Source organism: Maniola hyperantus, chromosome 5 (genome assembly GCF_902806685.2).
Source record: "Maniola hyperantus chromosome 5, iAphHyp1.2, whole genome shotgun sequence".
In the NCBI taxonomy this organism is placed as follows: Eukaryota; Metazoa; Arthropoda; class Insecta; order Lepidoptera; family Nymphalidae; genus Maniola; species Maniola hyperantus.
The window spans coordinates 9,305,615-9,328,114 of NC_048540.1; the positions used below are offsets into that span (position 1 = coordinate 9,305,615).

Sequence of the window (22,500 nt, forward strand, 5' to 3'; positions counted from 1 at the left end):
GGTTGACAATAACAATTCCTCGTTTATGCACGACAATCTAGGCAGTTATACCTAGCTTATAATAATATGGTATTCAGAGATGAATACCTTATGTTATGTAACAATAACAGTTATTGTTAGTAGTAGACCACACGATTTGCCAATACCTATTTAGGTACAGATGACTATATTTTAGTAGCTTTAGAGCTGGAAAAATAATTGAATAACAAAAATATTATTTTAGGAGACGATTTTTCAATCTAATCTATAATATAAAAATGAATCACTAAATGTGTTGCTCATAGCAAATCTCGAGAACTGCAGAACCGATTTCGCTAATTCTTTTTTTATAATATTCCTTGAAGTACGGTGATGGTTCTTACGGAGAGAAAAAATTAAAAAAATTGAATCGACTGTTAGGCGGAACGAAGTTCGCCAGGGCATCTTGTACTCAATATATTTTTTATGTAAGAAATCAAAATCTATCAAAATGTCCAAATAAAAATGAGCCCTAAGTAAATAAAGATAAATAATGTACCTATTGAGCAGAAATTGTCACCCTATTCAAGGTAGGAAGGTAAGTTCTTGTACTTAAGGTTTTCGTTAGAATTTTTTGTAGTCTAATACATGGCGACCAGTGATCACCGAAAGATGTGTAGGGGTTGCAAGATTCTGAACTAAAGGCCCATCATCGGAAAGTATTGTCTAAAAATTAGACTCTATACCTACTTTGACGTAAGATTTTTCACACCTTTGTTACCTGTTATCTCCCAAAGCCACCATGATTCAAACTTCATAGTCGCTGATCGTTCCTTCCTGTATTGGGGACAATATGCAGAGAAACTTTCAGCTGTTATAAAATAACGAAGGTCTGGCACGCGCTGGCTCTTAGTCCATAAGAACAATACTAGGACTGTAGTTCCTAGAACGGAATAGAATTGTATCTTTTAAATTCCGGAATTGTGTCAATATACCTATATGACCTACTCATATGTATGTTACAGAGTGCAACGCAATTGACAAATCCCTGTAACAATTTCATGGGTGTCCTTAAATAAACTGTTTGCATGATTGTGATTAGCACCTTTGATGCCAATGAAACCTCGTAACACCGTATTGTCAATACAATGAAGATATTTATAGCTCGGGGTTTCGGTTCAGAGCATAGACGTTCAGGATTCGTCCAAACATTCATACTTGTTCCATCAGCCCCAAAATTTTATGTCAAAATGATGAAAATAGTAAGTTTTTAAATTTATTTACAAAAAAGTTATGAGTACCTTAAGCCTTTAAAAACTGTCGACATCTTAGAGGATGAACGTAGGACAAACTGGAATTGGTGTTTTTGTGACAAGCAGTTATTTATTAATAAATTAAATTTAAATATCAATCTTTTCATCAGTATAAATCAAAATATTTTGTTGTGCACTGTACATGGTCTTCGTCGGATGGTCTTAGTGCTAAAGTAAAAAAAAATCAAAAGTCAAATCACATATTCAAATTGGCTACTATAGTACACTTTTTGATGGTCACTTGCTGAATTTGCGATACAATGATGTAGTTGTGATAATTAATTACGTAAACTTAAAACTAAAGCTACGAGGGTTACAAACGCGCCCTAAGGGAGGTAGAGTTCTCTTAGGCTTGGCTTTCTTACCCGGGTCTCGGCGTGGTGAAAACGCTTTCCTTAGTACTTAGGAGACCATTAGAGGATTGTCTTTGCTATCGGTTTTTCCACAGGCACTGAGTTGACGGATAACCTGCCGTCTAATACGATGACTTATTAGATGACAAATATCTGGATGATGCTCTTCTCCATGTGTTATCACTCTTGATTAAGGGGACTGCAGAACCTATCGTCTAAGCGACACCTGATGAATTAGGCCTGCTGAGTTGGCTTAGGACATAATGGTCTGAATTACTGTCAATTCCAACTCAGCTCTGCTCTATAAAGTATATTATGAAATAGATGTAGTAAATAAATTATTTTCTTTTTCAGACGCTTTTCGCTTTAGCCGCTGTTGTGCTAGTTAGCGCATTGCCCCAAGATCCGTCGCAGGCGCAAGCGCAGCCTCCGGTACAAATCGTCAAGCAAGAATCTGAAGTTGATGTTAATGGATACAACTTTGAGTAAGTTATATTTTATAGGTAACTAGCGACTTCATCCACGTGGACTACATGAATTTCAAACCGCTATTTAACCAACTTACGGATGGAATTTAAAAAAAAACCCTTTATTATAAAAAATAGGTATCGTCCTCCAAATTCCAAAAAAATAATAAAAAAAATTCATGTCTTTAGGACCAGAGGTTTAAGCTGTGATCCAAATATGATGTGATCGAAATGTGATGTGATAAAAATAATCTCTAAAACACGCGATTTTATAAAACGCGCGATTTCAATCAGCGATTGAATGCAGAAACTCGTCAAAACGCAATGCAGCTTCGATGTAGTCGCTAGTCTGATGCTAAATCATCGTGTCTGCTATGGCTCCAAGGACTTAGGAAGTGGCCCTAACTGAGGAATAAGTTTTGAGAGTTTTTGTAATGCAAATCTGTCAAAATGTCAAATTTATTCCTCGGTTAAAGTTTATTTAGGATGAAAAAATCAGCCCATAGCCAGCCTAAGGACATACTCGTAAATTATTATAAGGACATATTTATTCACACTGGTATGTAATAAAGCAAATAGGCAATATGCAAATGTATAGGTTTTAAATTAAAAATGAACACGTGAGACCTTGAGGAGCGGATGCACAATATAGATGCACATTTGAGGCGTTGCAGTTGTTGTTGCGTAAACGAAGATACCTACTGATATTTTAGTGTTGCTAAATTTTAGTTAATTATTCAACCTAGGTATATGAGATATAAAAACACTAAACCAGTACTAAACCGAACCTAAAAATTTGCTTGCGCTCGCGACTTTGTCTGTATGGATTTAGGTTCTTAAAAAAACCCGTTTCAATTTCTTAAAATCTTTTTTAGTAGGGAATTCAAGTTACAGAGAGGGCCTTCATGCCAAGTCTCAAGTAATATCTAGACCCAGCGGTCAGCTAGAAGTCAGTCGCAGTTTCTACTAAGTACTAATAAGTAGATTCTGTATCCCTACATAAATAGTAGTAGAAACTGCTACTATTAGGTTGGAATACAGAGACAGATCAACGCCAACACCATTAGTAATGTCCCCACTAAGCTTAGCAGTGAGGTTTTGCTTGACCGGAAGCGAGGTTGGTGGAAATCACGCTGACTGGCCTGAAAGATGCGCTCTGCCTCGATCGAGGCGCATCTGACGCCACACAAAGCAATACATCGCGTTGCACCCGCGCATTTGAACCTTATCTCTTGACGAGTTTGTTTACTTAAATACCACCATGATGATAGAATCCTAATGCAAAGTTAACCCAATTATTTTTCAGGTTCGAGACCAGTGATGGAACATCCAGACAAGAGCAAGGCGAATACAAGAACGACACTGACCAGCAAGGTCTCTCCGTGAAGGGAAGCTACAAATACATCGCTCCTGATGGACAGCAGATATCTGTGACATTCTTGGCTGACAAAAATGGATATCAACCCTCTGAAAGCACCGGAGACAATCAACCTGCTGCTCCAGCCCAGGCTTAAAATAGGATTTATTAAATTGCTGAAGACCAAATACTATATAATTCGAATACCTACTTTAAAATTGTTAGCACCTAAACACCCACAGGTTCACGGCGACAGAACATCAGAAATGGACACTATACGACATGTAACACAAAGAAATGTGTAAGGAAAAGGCACAAAATAGCAGAAGTGTGACCCTTATGCACGCTCCGTTATCTTAAATTGTCATACAGTTCTTTGTATTACACTTTCTAAAAGCTTTGAACACGTTAGCTACCATTATGCGTTGTTTTTGCCCAAGCCATAAGAGACGAGGCGTAAGCAACCCATTTTTCAGTATTGAAAATGCGTGTTGATGATTGGTGCCGTCATTCGCATTTCTGCAATGAATTTGACTTTAGAGTTCTGTGTAATTTACCGCAAATTACTTGGCTTGGGTATGATGAGCTATCAGCAAAAATGACATAAAGCTATAATGCCTGTAGCTCTATTCTCATCAATAGTGGACTATTTGCTCTAACAGAAAACATAGCTGTGGGAAGGAAGAACATCATTTTTGAAAAAACGATATCCATACTATGTGGTCACATTTTGATTAACTGATCGGAATTTTCGGATTCGCTGTTCGGTATCCTACCTGTTTGGAAGCGGCGGTCTTTCAAATAAAGCTATTTACAAATTTTTACAATAGTCTATTATAGGTCTGTGTAAAATAAAAAACTTAACCTGGACACTTAATATTTTTTTACAAACTACCTGTTCCTACCTTAATCAAGATGAGAATAAAAATAAAAGCAAAGTATTTTGCTCTATCAAATTTGCTATCTAGCAAAATGCCATTTTATTTCAAGATCCTTAATATTTGCACACATGTCTATCAAATATCATCTAACAGTTTATGATATGTTGTGACGTAAATATTCAGTTAATAATCTCTGCTGTCATAAAATTGTACTTAAGTAACTAGTCAGTTTATTTGTTTGTGCGCTCATCATGCCGAAAGAACGGAAGCATTTTATAGGTAGGTATCTACTTATCCATACTAATATTATAAATGCGAAAGTGTGTCTGACTGTCTGTCTGTCTGTCTGTCTGCTAGCTTTTCAGGGCCCAACCGTTCAACCGATTTTGATGAAATTTGGTACAGAGTTAGCTTATATCCCGGGGAAGGATAAAGGCTATTTTTCATCCCGGAAAAGTGATGAGTTTCCATGGGATTTTTAAAAACCTAAATCCACGCGTACGAAGTCGCGGGCATCAGCTAGTAAGTTATAACTGCATATAGAGTTATTATAATGGAGATAATCATATCACTGTATAACTGATATAAAATCAGTCATAAATACTTGACCAGTCATAAATACGTCGACCAAAGGGAGAAAACTAGAATTATTCAGACTAGAACTCGATATACAGCATGAAACAAACGAATTCGAGGTCGAAAGCTATAATAATAATAATTATTATTATTATTAGAAGAGCACCGAGAGTATGATTGGGATTTACTCGAACGCGTCACATTAAGGCAAGGTGATTTAATTGCAGAAAAGTGAGCATTTAATAGTCTCTTTAAAGGAAATGGGAGTCACAAAGTTGCAAACATCGGCCATGAATTTGGTCGCATCCAAATCGTCAGTCTTTTGAATAGGAGCTACTTGAGGGTTCACCTAACATCTCTTCTCAATATCTGACGCGGTCGAATACAATTTTTTGTTCCTATTTTCTTTTTTAAATTTATTGACTAGTGCTTGGCTGCACTCAGACCTGGTGGCAAGTGATGATGCAGCCTAAGATGGAGCGCCTCCTATGCCTCTTCGTACGGCCATCCCCGCCATGAAAACCGGCAAATTAATATTGTTTCGTTATCAGGAAAACGTGGGGCGCATACACTATTAATATCTAAAGCGCTCGAGTATTTCTTTACGACTGTTTTTTTTTACATTTTTGAAAACCTGTACACGCTGTCCCACCAGTGAAAGGGCATACATTTTAACCTTTTTCTTTTTAGCATCTAATCTTCACAATTCAATTGGTTCTTACGTGACGAGCTCGAGTAAATCCCTATTTAGCCTCTCACGCTTCCCAACTAATACTAACCCCTTATGAACGGGACTGGTCTTACTGGTCCGAAGTACAAAATTTACTTTGCGCATCCATACATTTGAGCGCTTATAAAATACTTTATAGCTGATGCCATTCGTCTGCGTGGATTTACATTTTTCTAAATCTCGCGGGAACTCTTTGATTTTCCGGGATAAAAAGATGCCTACGTGTTAATTCAGGGTATAATAATATATCGCCATTCAAAATTTCAGCCAAATCCGTCTAGTAGTTTTTGCGTGATTGAGTAACAAACATCCAAACACCCACACTTTCACATTTATAATATTAGTAGGACTAACTGATGCCCGCGACTTCGTCCGCGTGGATTTTCATTTTTCAAAATCCCGCGGGAACTCTTTCATTTTCCGGGATAAAAAGTAGCCTATACAAATCCGTTCAGCCGTTTTTGAGCTCCTTTTTTAACATTTTGGAACGGAATTATGAAAAAAGTAGCCAAAAATTATTCGAAAGGAAAAGGAAATATAGGGGGTACCAACTACCAACATTTACCAATATTTAAAAAATGTAATATTATATCGTTAGATTTTTTTTAAATAATTGTATGACAAGATTGCTTCTTATTTTGTGTTTATTATGATGACTAGCCTTGACAAATGCAAATTAAATTACCCATAAATGTATATTTAAGATACTTAATGTATATTAAGCCAAGTGTCCAGTAGCAATAAAATAGTATAAGTAGTAGTAAAGTAAAACAACGGTGACTATCATAGAGAGTTCTTAGTCAAATACTAGAAATAAAAACAAAACTTTTACTACGCGTTTCTAGGCTAAGTAGTGCTTCTAAGCAACTGTGCAAGTTTTTATAGTAAGCTTCCAGAAGACATCGCAAATATCAAGATATCGCATAAGTTCAAGATTTTTATAAAACGAAAATTTAAAGAAGATTTAAAATTAGGTACGTCATAAAGGATTATTTAAGTGAGAAGAAAGCTTGGGAAATAGTTGCTTAAACAGCTTGGATAATTCTTACTTTAAGTAAGTTTTAAGTTAGTGATATTGTGGAGTGAAATAAATAAATACCCGGTAAAAATTGTTGTGGGCTTCTTCTCAGACCAAGGCACGGTTGGATTCATCGCAGGCTTAGTTTCAAGTTGACATTCAACTATCAAAATTTATTTTCAAAATTATTTAACAATCATCACCATCATCATCATCATCATCATAATCAACCCATCACTGCCTCAGTACTAAGCACGACCTCTCAGAATGAGAATTATTTAAAAATAAATAAATAAAATTGAATTTAATAAAACTTGCAGGAGTGCAATATTGCAATGTTAATGCTACCAATGTCAAGTCAATGTTGCTACGAGTGTTTGCTAAATACTGAGTAAGTGACTCGCCAGAGTTGACTGCAAGTTTTATTGCTAGTGGGCACTTGGCTTTACCATGTTCTTTTTATTTCGGTCAAGTTCAATGCCATTTCTTTTAAAGACATAAAAATAACTAAGTATTATAGTCACACAGCAATCCGGGATCATTTGGTAAGTTACGGGGCCCAGACTGGACCCCAACCGTTGTGTAATTTGGCATCGTGTGACATGTTTTATACAAAAATACGAGTCGTAAGTATAATAAAGTCTCGTCTTTTATTTTTTAGGCACTTATGCACTAAATATGATCCGTATCCAAGAAAAGACGGATCGAGAAAATTTTGTGCTGAATTTGCGCCCATGCACGAAGGTGGACTTAGATCAAACGAGCGAAAGCTCACTTTATCCCCACTGTGTCTAATTGTCTAACAGATTCTCTCTGGATAAATAGAAATGCTCTGACTCTGTTTATCCAACAAGAATTTGGCAGAGTATGGTTATGGGGATAGTGCAAGCATTCGCCCGTTTGGTCTAAATCGACCATTCAATTAGTGGTAGCGTCTGATCCGAATTTGAGAAAATGTGTTTGATTAGGACTACGATCTTTTTATATTGTATCTGGTTCAAACAAAATCAGCGCACAAGAACCCTAAATCACTGAATGTCGTTTGAAGTGTTTTATTACATTTTTTAAATACTAGGAAACTAGTTTACTTATTGACCATCGTCGGATGCAATTCTGATCGTAGGTTTGTATCCCTTATCGTCAGCTGTGTAAGATACTATGTACTGCTGTCCATCAGGAGCTAGGTATGAGTAGGATCCTCTCACTCCAATACCCTGCTGATCACCCACGGTGATAAGTTGGCCCTCCTCTTTGCGAGAAACTCCATCGCTGGTTTTGAATCTGAAATAAGTATAATAAATATTCTGAAGTATTTAAGTTCAGAGACAGAAATATTTATAACTAGATGATGCCCGCGACTTCGTCCGCGTGGTTCAGGTTTTTGAAAATCCCGTGGGAACTCTTTGATTTTCCGGGATAAAAAGTAGCCTATGTCCTTCCCCGGGATGCAAGCTATCGCTGCACCAATTTAGTCAAAATCGGTTAAACGGATGGGCCGCGAAAGGCTAGCAGACAGACAGACAGCCAGACACTTTCGCATTTATAATATTAAAGTAAAATATTCTTTATTGTACACCAAAACCAAAACAATAGAAATATAACAAAGATGTTTGCAAGTACAATAGGCGGACTTATCGCTAAAATAGTGATCTCTTCCAGGCAACCTTAGGGTAGAGGATATTATAAAAAATAAAGAAAGCGGAAGTGGTGTACTGATTAAATAAAGTAAATACACATAATACCCGTATGTAGGTAGGTATATTATGTGTATTTATTATAATATTAGTATGAATTAACTTCTTAAGTACTTCGGTTTATCCATAAAATGAAAAATTAAATTGTGAATCTTACTCGAAATTATATCCCTTTTCGTTGACAAAAATTTTTTCAGAGAGGATTTCAACTGGTTCTTTGGTACCCTGTGCTGAGAAAGCTGCCACCAATGTGCAAAGTATGACAAGTTTCTAAAAACATTAAATTAAACTCATAAAACATTGACTTCACGAAACTTCTGAGATTGCATTCATATTATGAACATAACTATATTGACAAACTCTAATTTATGGTGATTTAAGGTATGTTTTATCTATATTGAATCGGTGAAAACCAACTTAATTGATATTTAAGATACTTAACAGTTTGACATACTTAGAACAAGAACATTTCAAAGAGACCCTATACGTACCTAAATAACTTGTTTAATTATCTCTTTTAGCAACCAGTTTTACATTTGAACTTAGATTTTGATTACATGCTATAAGTAGGTAGGTACTACCAGGTCAAGAACTTACCAAAGCGATCATTTTCTATAGATTTTCTTGATAATGCGACCTATGACTGACTGAAGGTAACTAAATGTTGTTCTTAAATACAAATATGTGTTTGTTTAAGTTACAACAAATGAGCTATTTGCAACTGAGGTGATAACGTGGATCAATGATGAAATAATATAATAGTCAAGTAGGTACAAGATTGACACAGTGGTGTATGCAAGGACATCTCTAATAAATGACCAAATATTGAGTGTCCAGTTAGAAACGTGGTGAAATGATAATTTCATCAAAGTATACAATTGATATATTGAGTGGTGACAGCCTAGTGTTTAAGACGTCGGCCTCATATTCGGAGGGTTGGGGATTCAACTCGGGTGCGCCTCTAACTTTTCAAAGTTATGTGCGTTTTAAGCAATTAAGTATATATTTGATTTAACGGCTAAGGAAAACATCGTGTGGAAATCTGTAGCCATGCCTGAAAGTTCTCCATAATATTCTCAAAGGTCTGCGAAGTCTGCCGATCCGTACTTGCGTGGTGACAAAAACCTTCTCATTCTGAGAGGAGACCGTACCTACGCTCAATGCCCAGCGCCGCCGCGCCGCGCCGATGGGTTGATCATGATAATGATTATTGATTATGATGGATGAATCAAGTAAATTTTTAAAATGTTGTAGGAATATCGTTAAAAGAAGATTGTTGTTAATAACTTAGTTTAATAAATAAATAATAATGGACAATCAAATAAATTATTATGATAATTATCACTTCCAGTCTCGTTGAATTTCATTTCGTGTGATTCCTACGATAACATTTTTATTATTGTCCTATAGCCTCTTCTTCCCGCTTTGTATGTCATTTCATAGAGATGGCCTTTCTCGTCGTACCAACGGACGGCACCCAGGACGTCCAGCGCAATTTCACCTTTGCCTGTATCCACCATAGCGCCATGCTCCGTTCGCGAAGACCCGTCACTTGCATCGTAGCTGAAATTAATATTAACAATAAATTATTATGAGCTGAAATTAGTTGTGTGTGGATTTAGGCTATGTTTAATGTTTGTTGTCACAGTATAAAAAGCCTCGTTGGTCTAGTGGTTAGCATGTTCAGCTCCTTAAATGACGAGGTCCTGGGTTCAATTCAAAACCAGACCAAAAATAGATTGTTCTGTCAAGAACTTCTCAATACTAGTCCGGAGTTAGAAGGTTGGCGGAACACCTCTCACCGGTCGTGTTGGCTTACAAACAAAACAAAATTACAGAGAGTAAAGTATACAGGATACACTTAAAAAAACCTTATCACTCAAGTAATCTCTTCCAGGCAACTCATCTATCTAATCTCTCTACTTAGTTAAGTTTTTTTCAGAAAATCTTTTTTAAATTAAGTGTCTTTTCAGAGATGCAGTTCAAAACTAGTGCCAAGTAGTTGGTACCTGACGAACCATTGATTTTTTCCTTGGCACTGTAAGACATACTAAAGGTAGCTATAATGTTTCGTAATTTATTATATTAGATAAATAAATAGGTTTCATGACCATAATAGTGTTGGTTCTATAAATACTTTATACATCATGTGCCTTACGTAAGCAAATTTTCCGTAAGTCATACCTACATCATGTCGAAATAAAATACTTATTTATACCTACGTGAAGTAATAATATAAAATAGCATAAATATAAACCTAATCGCACAGTAGTGCGATTTAGTACTTAAATCGCTCCACCACTAAATAATGGTGGGTAAACTTGTTGGTTGACCAACCTAAATGCTTACAGCTTTAAGGGTTGCGAATGCTTCACTTCACCAGAAGTGTTAGTGGGCAGTCCTGTGGCTAAATAAGAAAGAATAGAACCCATTTTCCATTTTTGATCGATAACTACGTCTAAAATAAAATACTTATTTATACCTACGTGAAGTAATAATATAAAATAGCATAAATATAAACCTAATCGCACAGTAGTGCGATTTAGTACTTAAATCGCTCCACCACTAAATAATGGTGGGTAAACTTGTTGGTTGACCAACCTAAATGCTTACAGCTTTAAGGGTTGCGAATGCTTCACTTCACCAGAAGTGTTAGTGGGCAGTCCTGTGGCTAAATAAGAAAGAATAGAACCCATTTTCCATTTTTGATCGATAACTACGTCTAATACTAGGCCCTGAAAATCGTTAATCGATAATTATTAATTACCAATTCGATTAAACGTTGTCCAATCTCTAGTCATATCAAACTTTGACGTCACCCGCACCATGCTACGAGTATAACGAAAAAACTATAGTTATATTCACCCTCCTTCTCCACTTCGAAGCTTTTACCATAAGTTCACGTTATCATCAAACAGCTGATAATAATATGACTCACAGGTTTTTAGTTAGTTCATGTGAATGTATTTCAATATATTTTTCTTATCTTTTACTGTTTATTTGTATGCAACGTTATTTGTTTATGCGGCACACTTTCATTATTTATACCTCTATATTTTACATTTTATAAGTAAAGGGTCTTGAAGTTTTACAAGCGAATACTGAATTTCTGTCTCATTAGGGAAAAATAAAATTCCACTAATGCCTCTTTGAAAGGTCCCTATAGAATCCTATTCGTATAGGAATGTAACAAAATATCCCTATCCATACTAATATTATAAATGCGAAAGTGTGTCTGTCTGTCCGTCATGGCCCATCCGTTTAACGAATTTTGATGAAATTTGGTATAGAGATAGTTTGCATCCCGGGAAAGGACATAGGCTACTTTTGATCCCGGAAAATTAGAAAGTTCCCACGGGATTTTTAAAACTCTAAATCCACGCGAACGAAGTCGCGGGCATCATCTAGTACCAAATAAAGCAGTCGTGGCTCATTGTCTTCACCTAATACTGTAATGTACTTGTAAAAGTTTATTCGAATAAAAAAGGTTTTTATTTTATTTATTTACTAGCTGACCCGCCCTGGCTTCGCTCGGGTGGAGTATTTCGGACTGGGAGTGTCATCGTGAAGCCGTTGCTTGATACCTAAAATATCAATTCACTATCAGAAATTCTAAAATCCCCACGATTTAGGACTTTAGTACTTTTCAGCATCAGGATTGAGGAGTTAGGATCCGAAGTTCAATGATGTAGCCTATGCTTGGTACCTAAATGTCGTTGCTTGGTACCTACAATATGAATTCACTATGAACACTTCCTGAATCTTGATAACTCAGGCGGGCAGTAACCCTGCAGCATCAGGATTAAGGAGTTGAATCCAGAATTTTTTATGTGACCACCACGAAAACTTTTTTTGTTGATTTAAAAAAAAATTTGCAAATCGGTCCAGAAACCTCGAAAAAATCGATGTAGAAAAAAGAACCACCTCCTTTTTGACAGTCGGTTAAAAACCGATGACCTTGAAATATTTACTGAACAATCTTTAAAATATCTCTTCTAACAAAAAAAGAATGAATGAAATCGGACTACGCGTTAATGAATTACAACTCAGTATACATTTTAACTTTCATCTCCTCTCCTACGGGAACCATGCTGAATTTCGGGATAAAAAGTATCCTATATTCTTCCTCATAGTATGACCTCAAATCGTACCAAGTTTCATAGGAATCCATTCAGTAGTTTCAGCGTGATGCGCGGCCATGATGCAGACAGACAGACAGACAGACAGACAGATAGACAGACAGACAGACAGACAAAAATGAAAAAAAGTACAGTTTTGGGTTCAGTATCGATTATAGAGTGCCCTCGAAAAAAAAATTTCAAAATATCTTCAATGTACAGAATTTGACCTGTTACAGTTTTATTATAAGTATATATATAATATATAATATAATATATATTGATGATTGATGATGATTTTCAAAATATCTTCAATGTACAGAATTTGACCTGTTACAGTTTTATTATAAGTATTGATTGATTTATTATTTAATCCCAATAAACGTTGCTCACAATTTAAAATATTAAGTATTTAAGCCAAATTGTTGTTGTTTCTAGAGTAAGGTTTTAGGTTTGTCATTTAAAATTATATAACTGAGACGTCGAAATAAAGATTTATAAAAGGGTGTTCAGGTGTTCAATACATAAACGGGCATTCAACTTGAAGAAGGCGTAGCATATGATTCAATAACCAAGTTTTTTGCACTTGACGGCTCTGTTCTACTTTTTATATCGTCATTGTCGCATTCGAGTTCATTCAGCCTTTTAAGGACAGTAACATTTAAAAAAATTAACATGACAAGAAGAAGCAGTCGGTGGTGTATGTTGGCTAATTTGACCGACCGTTTTATTTTTAAAATTGTTTTTATTCATTCGTCGTAACTGTTATTTCGAGAGAATCTTAGCTGTAAACTGAACATAATGTTTTTAGTCGGGTTTTTGATGGATAACGATACAGATTAAAACCAAGGTACAAACGTAAGATAAGTAAAGCACGAAAATAAACAAGTACACCTTTAGTCCGCGACAAGGTTGAGATGGCAATCGGGGTATGTGGTGGGGGGACGCCCCGCACACCCACAAGTTTTCCGCGCTCGTCCGCACCGGTTTAGCGCGGGGGCTGTGCGGGTGTGCGGGGCGTTTTCGCCCTGATTGCCATTTTGACCTGTCGCGTACTATACTTACTCGAATTTTATTTTTTCGGTAAGCCAGGAGTAGGTACCTAATGAGCTGAAATTAATGTAGGCATTTTTTCTAAATTGTAAATTCTGTAGTACTACCACTCAAGACCATAAAATATTCATACATAAATACAAAGACGACCTCCTATTCCGACCTATAATTTCTAAATTGTCTCTTATATATTATGATATTGTAATACCTGCTTTACCTTTAACTATTCTTGTGTTAACTATAGTCATATTTTGTCATGAATTGTAACAAATAAAAATGCTTGTACCTAATGAACTAAAAAAAATTAATGTAACTATTGAATTATCGATTGGAAATAAAGGCTTTTTATTTATTTATTTTTAAATTGTCTCTTGTCTGGTCTGATCTCGGCATCTGCCGTGCCTATTTACCAATAAATAATAAATAAAAGAACGTATACTTATTTAGTAGGTAAATAATTTTTAAATATAGGTGCTACTAGCTGATGCCCGATGCCCGCAACTTCGTCCGCGCGGATTTAGGTTTTTAAAAATCCCGCAGGAACTCTTTGATTTTCCGGGATGAAAAGTAGCCTATGGGTTGGTCATGATAATGACGATTGACAATTATCTAGAACAAGTCACGTGAACCAATGGTGGTAGTGGAATATTTCTAAGCAATTGAAAATAAGTATACTGTATATCATGGAAATCATCACTTATTGCGTAATAAGGTCAATAGATCAAACTTCAGGTTTTGGTTTGTTTTTCTACCATACCAAATTAGCCGATTCTTCAAAGCCGATTCTTCAAACAATAATCCGTTAATTGCTTGTTACTAGCAAAAACATGAATATAATGACGTAAGGTATTTTTAACGATTATTTAAGCATGCACTGTCACTCGTTGAATTGAAGCTATAATATTAACATACAGTGAATACAAACAAAAAATATTCTTTTTAGTTTGTTTTATTTATATAATATGTACTTAGGCATGTTATAACTACCCCTATTATAAAGACGATTATGTGTTTGTTTCTTGGTTATTGGTTTGTTGGTTTGTCTTTCAATCACGTCTCAACGGAGCTTAGGATTGACGTGATTTTTGCATGGGTATAGTTAAGGACCTGGAGAGTGACAAAGGCTATTTTTTGGTCCAGAAAATCAAAGAGTTCCCACGGGATTTTTAAAAACCTAAATCCACGCGAGTGAAGTCGTGGGCATCAGCTAAAGACTAAAAGTAAGAATTCGGACGCTCGCTGGGAAAGCCCAAAAAAGCAAATATGTAAGTATAAGTAGGTACCTCTGTAAAAGTAAACATTATAAAGTTTTTGTAGACTAATTAGTTAGCAAGTTAATCTAATAATTTTAATACATTACCTATTTAAATACAAAGAAATATCTAACGACCTAAGTGTACCAGTATAGATATAGGTACCCAGTACCTACCTATAGTCCGCGACAAGTTGAGATGGCAATCGGGGTATGAGCCGGGGGTCGACCCTCAAACCCGCACGGCACCCGCGCTCACGGTTAGCACGGGAGCTGTGCTGATGTGCAGGGCGTTACCTCCCCGATTGCCATCTCGATCTGTCGCGTACTAAGTATAGATAGGTACGTGATCAATTAGATATGTCAACCGGAAACGTATTCATTAGGTTTACGGTCCTATTTTCAAATATTTACTTTCGCCAATAGCAAGATCGAGTCACGTAAAACCAACCACTTAAATAAGGCCATTACCCATTGTTCACGTAATACAATATAGAGCAATTTACATAAACATTTATTAGATTCCGTCGTGTATGTTTCGTAGAATTTCAACAGTCTCTAGATTTGATGATGAGTGATGACTCCTGATTCAATTAAAAAGAGAGCCAGCGCGTGCCAGAACTTCCTTATTTTATAAAAGCTGAATTTATCTGCGTATGGTCACCAACACTAGGAGGAACGTTTGTTCGGATGTTTGTTTGGATCGTGGTAGCTTTGGGAGATAACAGGTAGTTAAGATGCACAGTAATTATTTTATATTTTCTTCAGAATAGTATTAGGTACTTAGATTGATCACAGATATGAAATACCAAACATTTAACAATGGATTCTCACGCCTGTTTTCGCGTGTTAAGACTTTATTACTAAGTATTCGGTCATTGTCTTGATTTTTTTTTGTATTTTTAACTAAAAACTTTAACAAAAAAATTAATTAGCGCGTAAAAATATAAAGAGCGTATGTTTCGAATGCTTTATAAAGAAGGATATCAAGTTTTAAAAATATTGCCCCGTCTGCATGTAACTTGGTCTGATTTTATTTTCTTATTATATAATACCTACCTGGCATGCATTGCGATGCGGCACCACATGATAGCTTATTTGTACGTTGATAATGAAACTCACACGCATCTCACACGTAAGTTCCACCACGTAAGACCACATTGCATTTGAACTCAATCGGATGAAGGACGCGCGAACGCAAGCTAACGAACTGACAGACAGACAAACTCTGACAACTATATCAATATTTATATAAAAATATGTGTATTCTAAATTATTAATGACATCCTCTCTATGAAATTTTATATCGTATTTGTTTTGTTTTCATACTATTAAATTGAATGTAATAAACTATGACAAACATAGTATAGGTAAATATATGTATTATGTACATATAAGGATATCTCCATTAATAGATTTCAAATCACATAATATATCTACATAATATAATACTATTGTAATTTGTAACACAGTAATGTACCTATAAGTTTTTCGTGAGAGGACTGAAAACCGAAAGGTCGCCGGTTAAAATCTCACCCGTTGCACTAATTGTCGTACCTACTCCTAGCACAATCTTTACGCTTAATTAGAGGGGAAAGGGGAATATTAGTCAGCATCATGTCAGCATGGTAAACTTGGCTAATATCCTTTTTTTTTAAAGTATGTCTGGTTATACAGCTAGGTACCCAAATAGCTGTTAATTGTGCTGTTAATTCATGTAGTTAGACCAATTTTACAGGTTCTTTTTATTGAAACCTTAAGTCCCCAGTTCGAAAAGTAATCTACGTATTTTATTACTAGAATACATGATAAACATGTATAATACATAAACATTACCAAGCCTACTCTTAAACGTGGGTGGACAAGTTTCATATTCACATTAGAAGAGCTTAGATAAATTGGATAGCGATAAAAATCAGTTAGTAACTAAATACTATTAACCATTATTAACCGAGTAAAGTAAGCGACAGGTTGAGATGTTATACTACATATATATATATATTATATATATATATATATATATATATATATATATATATATATATATATATATATATATCTATGAAGCTGTTTTCCGAATACAGGTTAGGACGTCCACCCCCTGATCGGAGGTCGGGAGTTAGATCCCGGGCACGCACTTCCAACTTTTCAGAGTAATGTGCGTTTTAAGTAAGTAATTAAATATCACTTGCTTTAACGGTGAAGGAAAACATCCTGCATGCCTGAGAGATTCTCCATAATGTATGCACTTGAAGTCTGCCGATCCGCACTTGGCCAGTGTGGTAGACTATGGCCGTTATTATTATGAATGTTTTTCTTTGTCATAGTAAAAGAAATGAAGGTGTTTAAATATAAATAAATAAAAAATCGATTCTATTCTAATAGGCACTTCAGACAATTAACGCTGTAATTTAACTTGTCTCACGATGCGTGATGTAATCTAATCCAGGATGCCCGCGAGTTCGCATATTCTAAAACATAATAGTTTCTGACGACATAATAAATGCAAATGAGCAAAAACTTTCGATAGCTGATATAGGTTCTAAAAGCTTACGACACCGATTAAAATAAAATAAAAAAAGAGTAACCTACCTATTAAGTTTATAAAAAATAAACTTAGATATGAACATCCGTGAAACTTGTTAACATTAATTTTATTTTACTATTTAGATACCGAATGCTTAAAATATTAAGTTCAGAAATATTTTAAATTGAAAAATCGCTGGAATAGTGAAGCGGGTAAGGACCCCAATAACGTACAAAGGCAGATTTTAGGCAAGACTAGGTCTTAAAATGTTTTTCAATCATAGTAGGTATATATTATACATTAGTCAAAAGTTTGTTAGATGAATTACATTGCTTGTTTTATGCCTAAATAAAAAAACACACGATATGACTACATAAGCGAATTGTCCAGAAAATTGGGTGTTTTTTTCTCTTTATTGGAACACAAACAGCATTGACATTGTTACAATGATTATTGTTACATTGTTGTGAGTTGGGTGGTTACAACGGGTGGAGTTTGAACCGCCGACCTTTCGGACTTCAGTCCGCACCTTTAACCGTTGAGCTAAATCGCCATCTCAAATGGTCAAAATAATAATAATGTTTGTTGAGTCTGCAGCTGAGTCAAAATACTGTACCTACTTCTTTTATTGACGTCAATATTGTGGTCAATAGGTTGAATCTAAGTTGTTGGTGAATAGTAATGTTGGGGAGGGTTTGGCTTTAAAGGCTTTGGGAGGTAGCTGCCGCTGAACTCTTGAGGGTAGAGCCGAACTTATTTAGAATACGATCGTATACCCTACCTAATGTTATGTAACCTTCTAGCTGACCCGCCCCGGCGTCTTTCAGGTCGAATTTAGAAAATCGCCGAGGAGGTCGAATTTCTAAAAAGCCTGTAACACGAAAATCCAAATACTTAAAGACACTAACAATAACTTCCATCCCCTATTTAACCTCCTTGGGAGTAGAATTTCGCAAAAATCGTGACATAGATACTTTTAATTCTTAACGGATAGCCAAAATACCAATTTTCATCGATGTAGGTAGCTTTAAAAATAACGGACTTACCGACTTCCATCCCCTATATAACCCCTTAGGGGTGAAAATTCCAAAAATCCTGTCTTAGTGGGTTCATAAGTTACAAAAGGAACCCACCCTCAAAATCCCAGCGGTTTATAGGCTGTGCGTTGATAGGCCAGTCTGTCAGTCAGACAAGTCTTTTATATGAGTAGTCAGTACCCTTATGATAAATGCGAAAGTGTGTTTGTTTGTTGGTTTATTGATTTGTTGGTTTGTCCTTCAATCACGTCGCAACGGTGCAACGGATTGACGTGATTTTTTGCATAGATAAAGACATAGGCTACTTTTTATCCCGGAAAATCAGAGTTCCCACGGGATTTTTAAAAACCTTATTCCACGCGGACGAAGTCGCGGGCATCAGCTAGTAATAAATAAATAATAGATAAGGCTATAAGTTATGTAAACCATTTTCAAACGATTGTCTTCTGCCTCTTTTGATTGTCATTGTTATTTTTGGCTAATAATAATAATAACAATTAACAACTACTTGTCCTTGATACTTACTTGATAAACTTGTTTTCAACCCATACTTAATATTATTTTAGTAAAAAAAACCAGCTAAGTGCGAGTCACACCGACGACGGTACCTTACTTTGGAAGGATTCGTATTAAATTTTATTTATTTGGTTAAAATATTTTTGATCTGTGCTTATGATTTGTAATTACTAGATATAATACTATGTTCGGATTTTTCCTGTACTTGTATTGCAGACCTCCCTTCGTACCTTTCAAGATTGCAGTTCAACGGGAAAAGCCATTTATAAGTTATTTATTTGACTTTGACATTGATTGTTTGACTTTGTTTTTGATGTTCTTTTAGTGCCTTTATGACTGTCGTTTTGTATGAAAATACGCTTTGAAGAGCTGTAGCTTTTGAATTAAACTAGAAACTCGGCATTTTTACAGCAGTCAGGGGAATTTAGTATCAATGAGGAAAATGGACTGACAGACAGATAGACGGGGACAACAAAGTGATGTGACAACAAAGCTTGCGTTTTTCCATTATAAGCTGCGGAATGCTAAAATAGATTTTTTTTAAATATACTCACTGATATTTGTAAGAATTCGGCATATTTGCTGTATCTAAGTCATATCGTAATACTTGAGGACTAGGTTGACTTTCGATAGCAGGACTAGCGCCTAATGTCTCTACCAATGCAGACATCCCGATAACCTGAAACGTTAACATAAAGACAATTATACCTATGGTAATTGAGAGTACATGACTATTATGGCACGACAAATCGAAACATCTATTACCATGCACGAATCCTATTCATTTAAAAAACAAACAAAACAATTTTATGTGAAGGTGTGGATAATATAATGCCGTCATAATTATTTTTGTAGGAAACCAGTTAGGATAGAAAAATAACGAAGAATTCGACCTTAACGTCTTATAATAATTAAGATATGTACAAAAAAGTAAAGATCTTTTATTTTAGAATCCTTTCAAGTCTCTCTTAGGTAAATGCAAATGCCGGCTTCGTCACACTGATGACATTCACGCATCCGCACAAAGTGATTAAACAGTGTACTTGAAGTTAAGTTTTTGCGACATGTCTTTGAAAACATAGCGCAATCAGCGGGAAGGTTGTCAGATCTAAAGTTCATAATAATGATGTACAATCATTAAATATAATTATTAATTTACTCTGGTCGCGTGTAGATTCCGCAATAGTGTAATAAATGTACCGAGTATAAATACGTAATAATTACCAGTAAGAGTAACATCTTGTGTTGTCCGGTGAGAGAGGATACAGGTGACTTCCTGGACAGGCTATAGTCCGAATGTGCTAACGGTTTCGTAAGATCTCTTTATATATAAAGAGTCCCCAATGTGCGCGCTGGTTGGCCGCATAAAGAACGCGTGTCGAGCTCGACTTGCACTGAAAACTGAGCCAATTCTAGCTGACCATTAACTTGAGATTGACACATGAATGGACTAAGAGGATTTGCCGGTGCGTTACGTCACACTTCCATGCAATGGTTCACTCCATTCCTAGCAAACATCTTACTATCACTTATACAATAAACGAGGACTCGTGAAACGCAATTATTTCATAATGTCCCAATCACGATCGCGAGTGAAAATTCACCTGTGGATTTTAAAATTATTTTCTTGGCTTTTAAGTTATTATTTGCCGAACTGCAAGTAGACGTGTTTTGTAAGCAGATTGCGTACGTTTTATGACTCCACTCTAGCAAAGCGGTATATCAAATCCGGATGTTGGACACAAATGTCCAACATAAGAAAGCGGTGAACGGACTTCTATTCGCAGAGTCCGGGGTTCAATCTCGGGCATGCACTTCTAATCTTTCGGAGTTATGTTCGTTTTAATTAAATAACACTTGCTTTAACGGTGAAGGAAAATGTCGTGAGGATACCTGCATGCCTGAGCTAATATTTCTCTATAAAAATGGGTTTCTTGGGCCAAACATTTAAAATGTAATTTTTTCATAATAATTATACAAACAGTTTTTACATAATATTATGTTTTGACGACGGTTATTACTGGGATAACTATGTGATTTTGCATGATTAGTGCAGCTCCATAAAAATTATGTCACTAAATTGGTGCGTACCTAAAACCCGTGTTTACTTTATTTTGCTCGTCTTGAAGGACGATAGATGGTTTCTTATTTTTCAAGTCCGTGCTTGGAATTTTAAAGGACAACAGTACTTTCACGGAATGCTGTAATGTTTATTAGCACCATTCTGTACGTAACAAAATAAAATAAGTAGGTAAATGTCACTTTCCTATATGACTCACTCATGTACCTAAACTCGTAAAATTCTTCGGTACTTTTAACCCAGTCCTACATGGGATATGTAATGTCGCGCATTATTGGAAAGTGCTTGTTTGTTTAAGGTGATTTTAATGATCTTAAATTAATGAAAGAATTATCTTAATTACCTGGAAAGAAAGTATACTTACAGGGTGACCGGTATTCGATGCGCTAACTTCACGTGATTTTATGAGCCCGTGAGGGCCAAACCTTTGTTATTTATAAAAGCTGAACACTTTTTTACATCTTTATTACCAGTTATCTTCTAAAGCCACCATGATCCAAACAAACATCCCAACAAACGTTTGTTCCAGTGTTGGGGCTTTGGGGGTTTCAGCTTTTATAAAGTAACGAAGGTCTGGCACGCGCTAGCTCTCTCTCTATTAGTATATTTATTGCAATTTGTGAGAATTCTGGAATTAATTCGTAGTTTGACATTAGTGCTGCGCAGATCTTTTGATAAGTAGTAGGTATGTGAAAAAAAAAGTTATCAGAATTAAAAAAAATACAGGATAAACTACAGTAACAACGATCTCTTTGTACTAGAACAAGTTTGTACTAGAATATGTTTTGTGCTAGGACAATATGTAGTGGATATTGGTTGCATTGTGTAAGATATAAAATTGGGTAAGTGGTAAGTACCTATCTACCCAAATATTATTTTTACGTATATCCTTACGTAAAAATAATATTTCCCCGAAATGAATTCCCATTTTTCTGTTCAGATAATAGTTAGTTAATTAAGTCAAGTCAAAAATTTAACTATTGTAGTGTAGCTGTTACTGTAGTAATTTTTGATTAAGTCTACAATTGGTTTAAAAATATGTGATACATTAAGAGAAGGTCACATATCAGCCTTGAAGAGTGCAGTGAACTCGCATTAATTAAATGGTGACACGATTCTTGTCGCGTTACCTAACAAAGCCATTTTAGGTAAAAATATAAACCAGTGTGTATATATTTCTACCCTATTTATTATAGGGTCTGTTTCCAACCTCGAAATACTAATACTAGCGACCAATACTAGCGACCCGCCCCGGCTTCGCACGGGTAGCTTATTACAATTTTTCTCTAATTATTCTAAATTTCAATAATAACAATAATTAAAACTTTCCTATACAAACTTTCATCCCCTATTTTAACACCCTTAAGGGGGATTTTCCAAAATAATTTATACAGGATTTTATTATTTAAGACTGGTAATCTAAATCCCGATTTTCATATCTTTAACTTCAAAAATATAGGACTTTCAGATAAACTTCCAACCCCCCATTTAACCCACTTACAGCGGTTACGCACTCATCCGATCTGAGTCCGTGAAAATAACGAATTTGTCGTAGAACTATTTGTATGGT

At 35.6% G+C, this 22,500-nt stretch overlaps 3 protein-coding genes across 3 annotated transcripts in view; 1 reads left to right on the forward strand and 2 right to left on the reverse strand.

Annotated features, from left to right (window-relative positions):
• The window catches only part of LOC117982554 (endocuticle structural glycoprotein ABD-5-like), a 116,807-nt gene that overhangs the window by 66,233 nt on the left and 28,074 nt on the right, over positions 1-22,500 (reverse strand). The gene's annotated exons all lie outside the window — the stretch shown is intronic.
• Positions 1,132-4,302, forward strand: LOC117982551 (endocuticle structural glycoprotein SgAbd-5-like). Its single transcript, XM_069498490.1, has 3 exons — positions 1,132-1,220; positions 1,979-2,109; positions 3,398-4,302. The coding sequence occupies exons 1-3, from the start codon at positions 1,209-1,211 to the stop codon at positions 3,603-3,605; spliced, it is 351 nt and encodes a 116-aa protein (XP_069354591.1). The 5' UTR covers positions 1,132-1,208; the 3' UTR covers positions 3,606-4,302.
• Positions 7,690-20,543, reverse strand: LOC117982140 (uncharacterized). Its single transcript, XM_034968434.2, has 5 exons — positions 20,075-20,543; positions 19,405-19,529; positions 9,759-9,910; positions 8,505-8,586; positions 7,690-7,934 (listed from the first exon to the last, which is right to left on the reverse strand). The coding sequence occupies exons 1-5, from the start codon at positions 20,087-20,089 to the stop codon at positions 7,742-7,744; spliced, it is 567 nt and encodes a 188-aa protein (XP_034824325.2). The 5' UTR covers positions 20,090-20,543; the 3' UTR covers positions 7,690-7,741.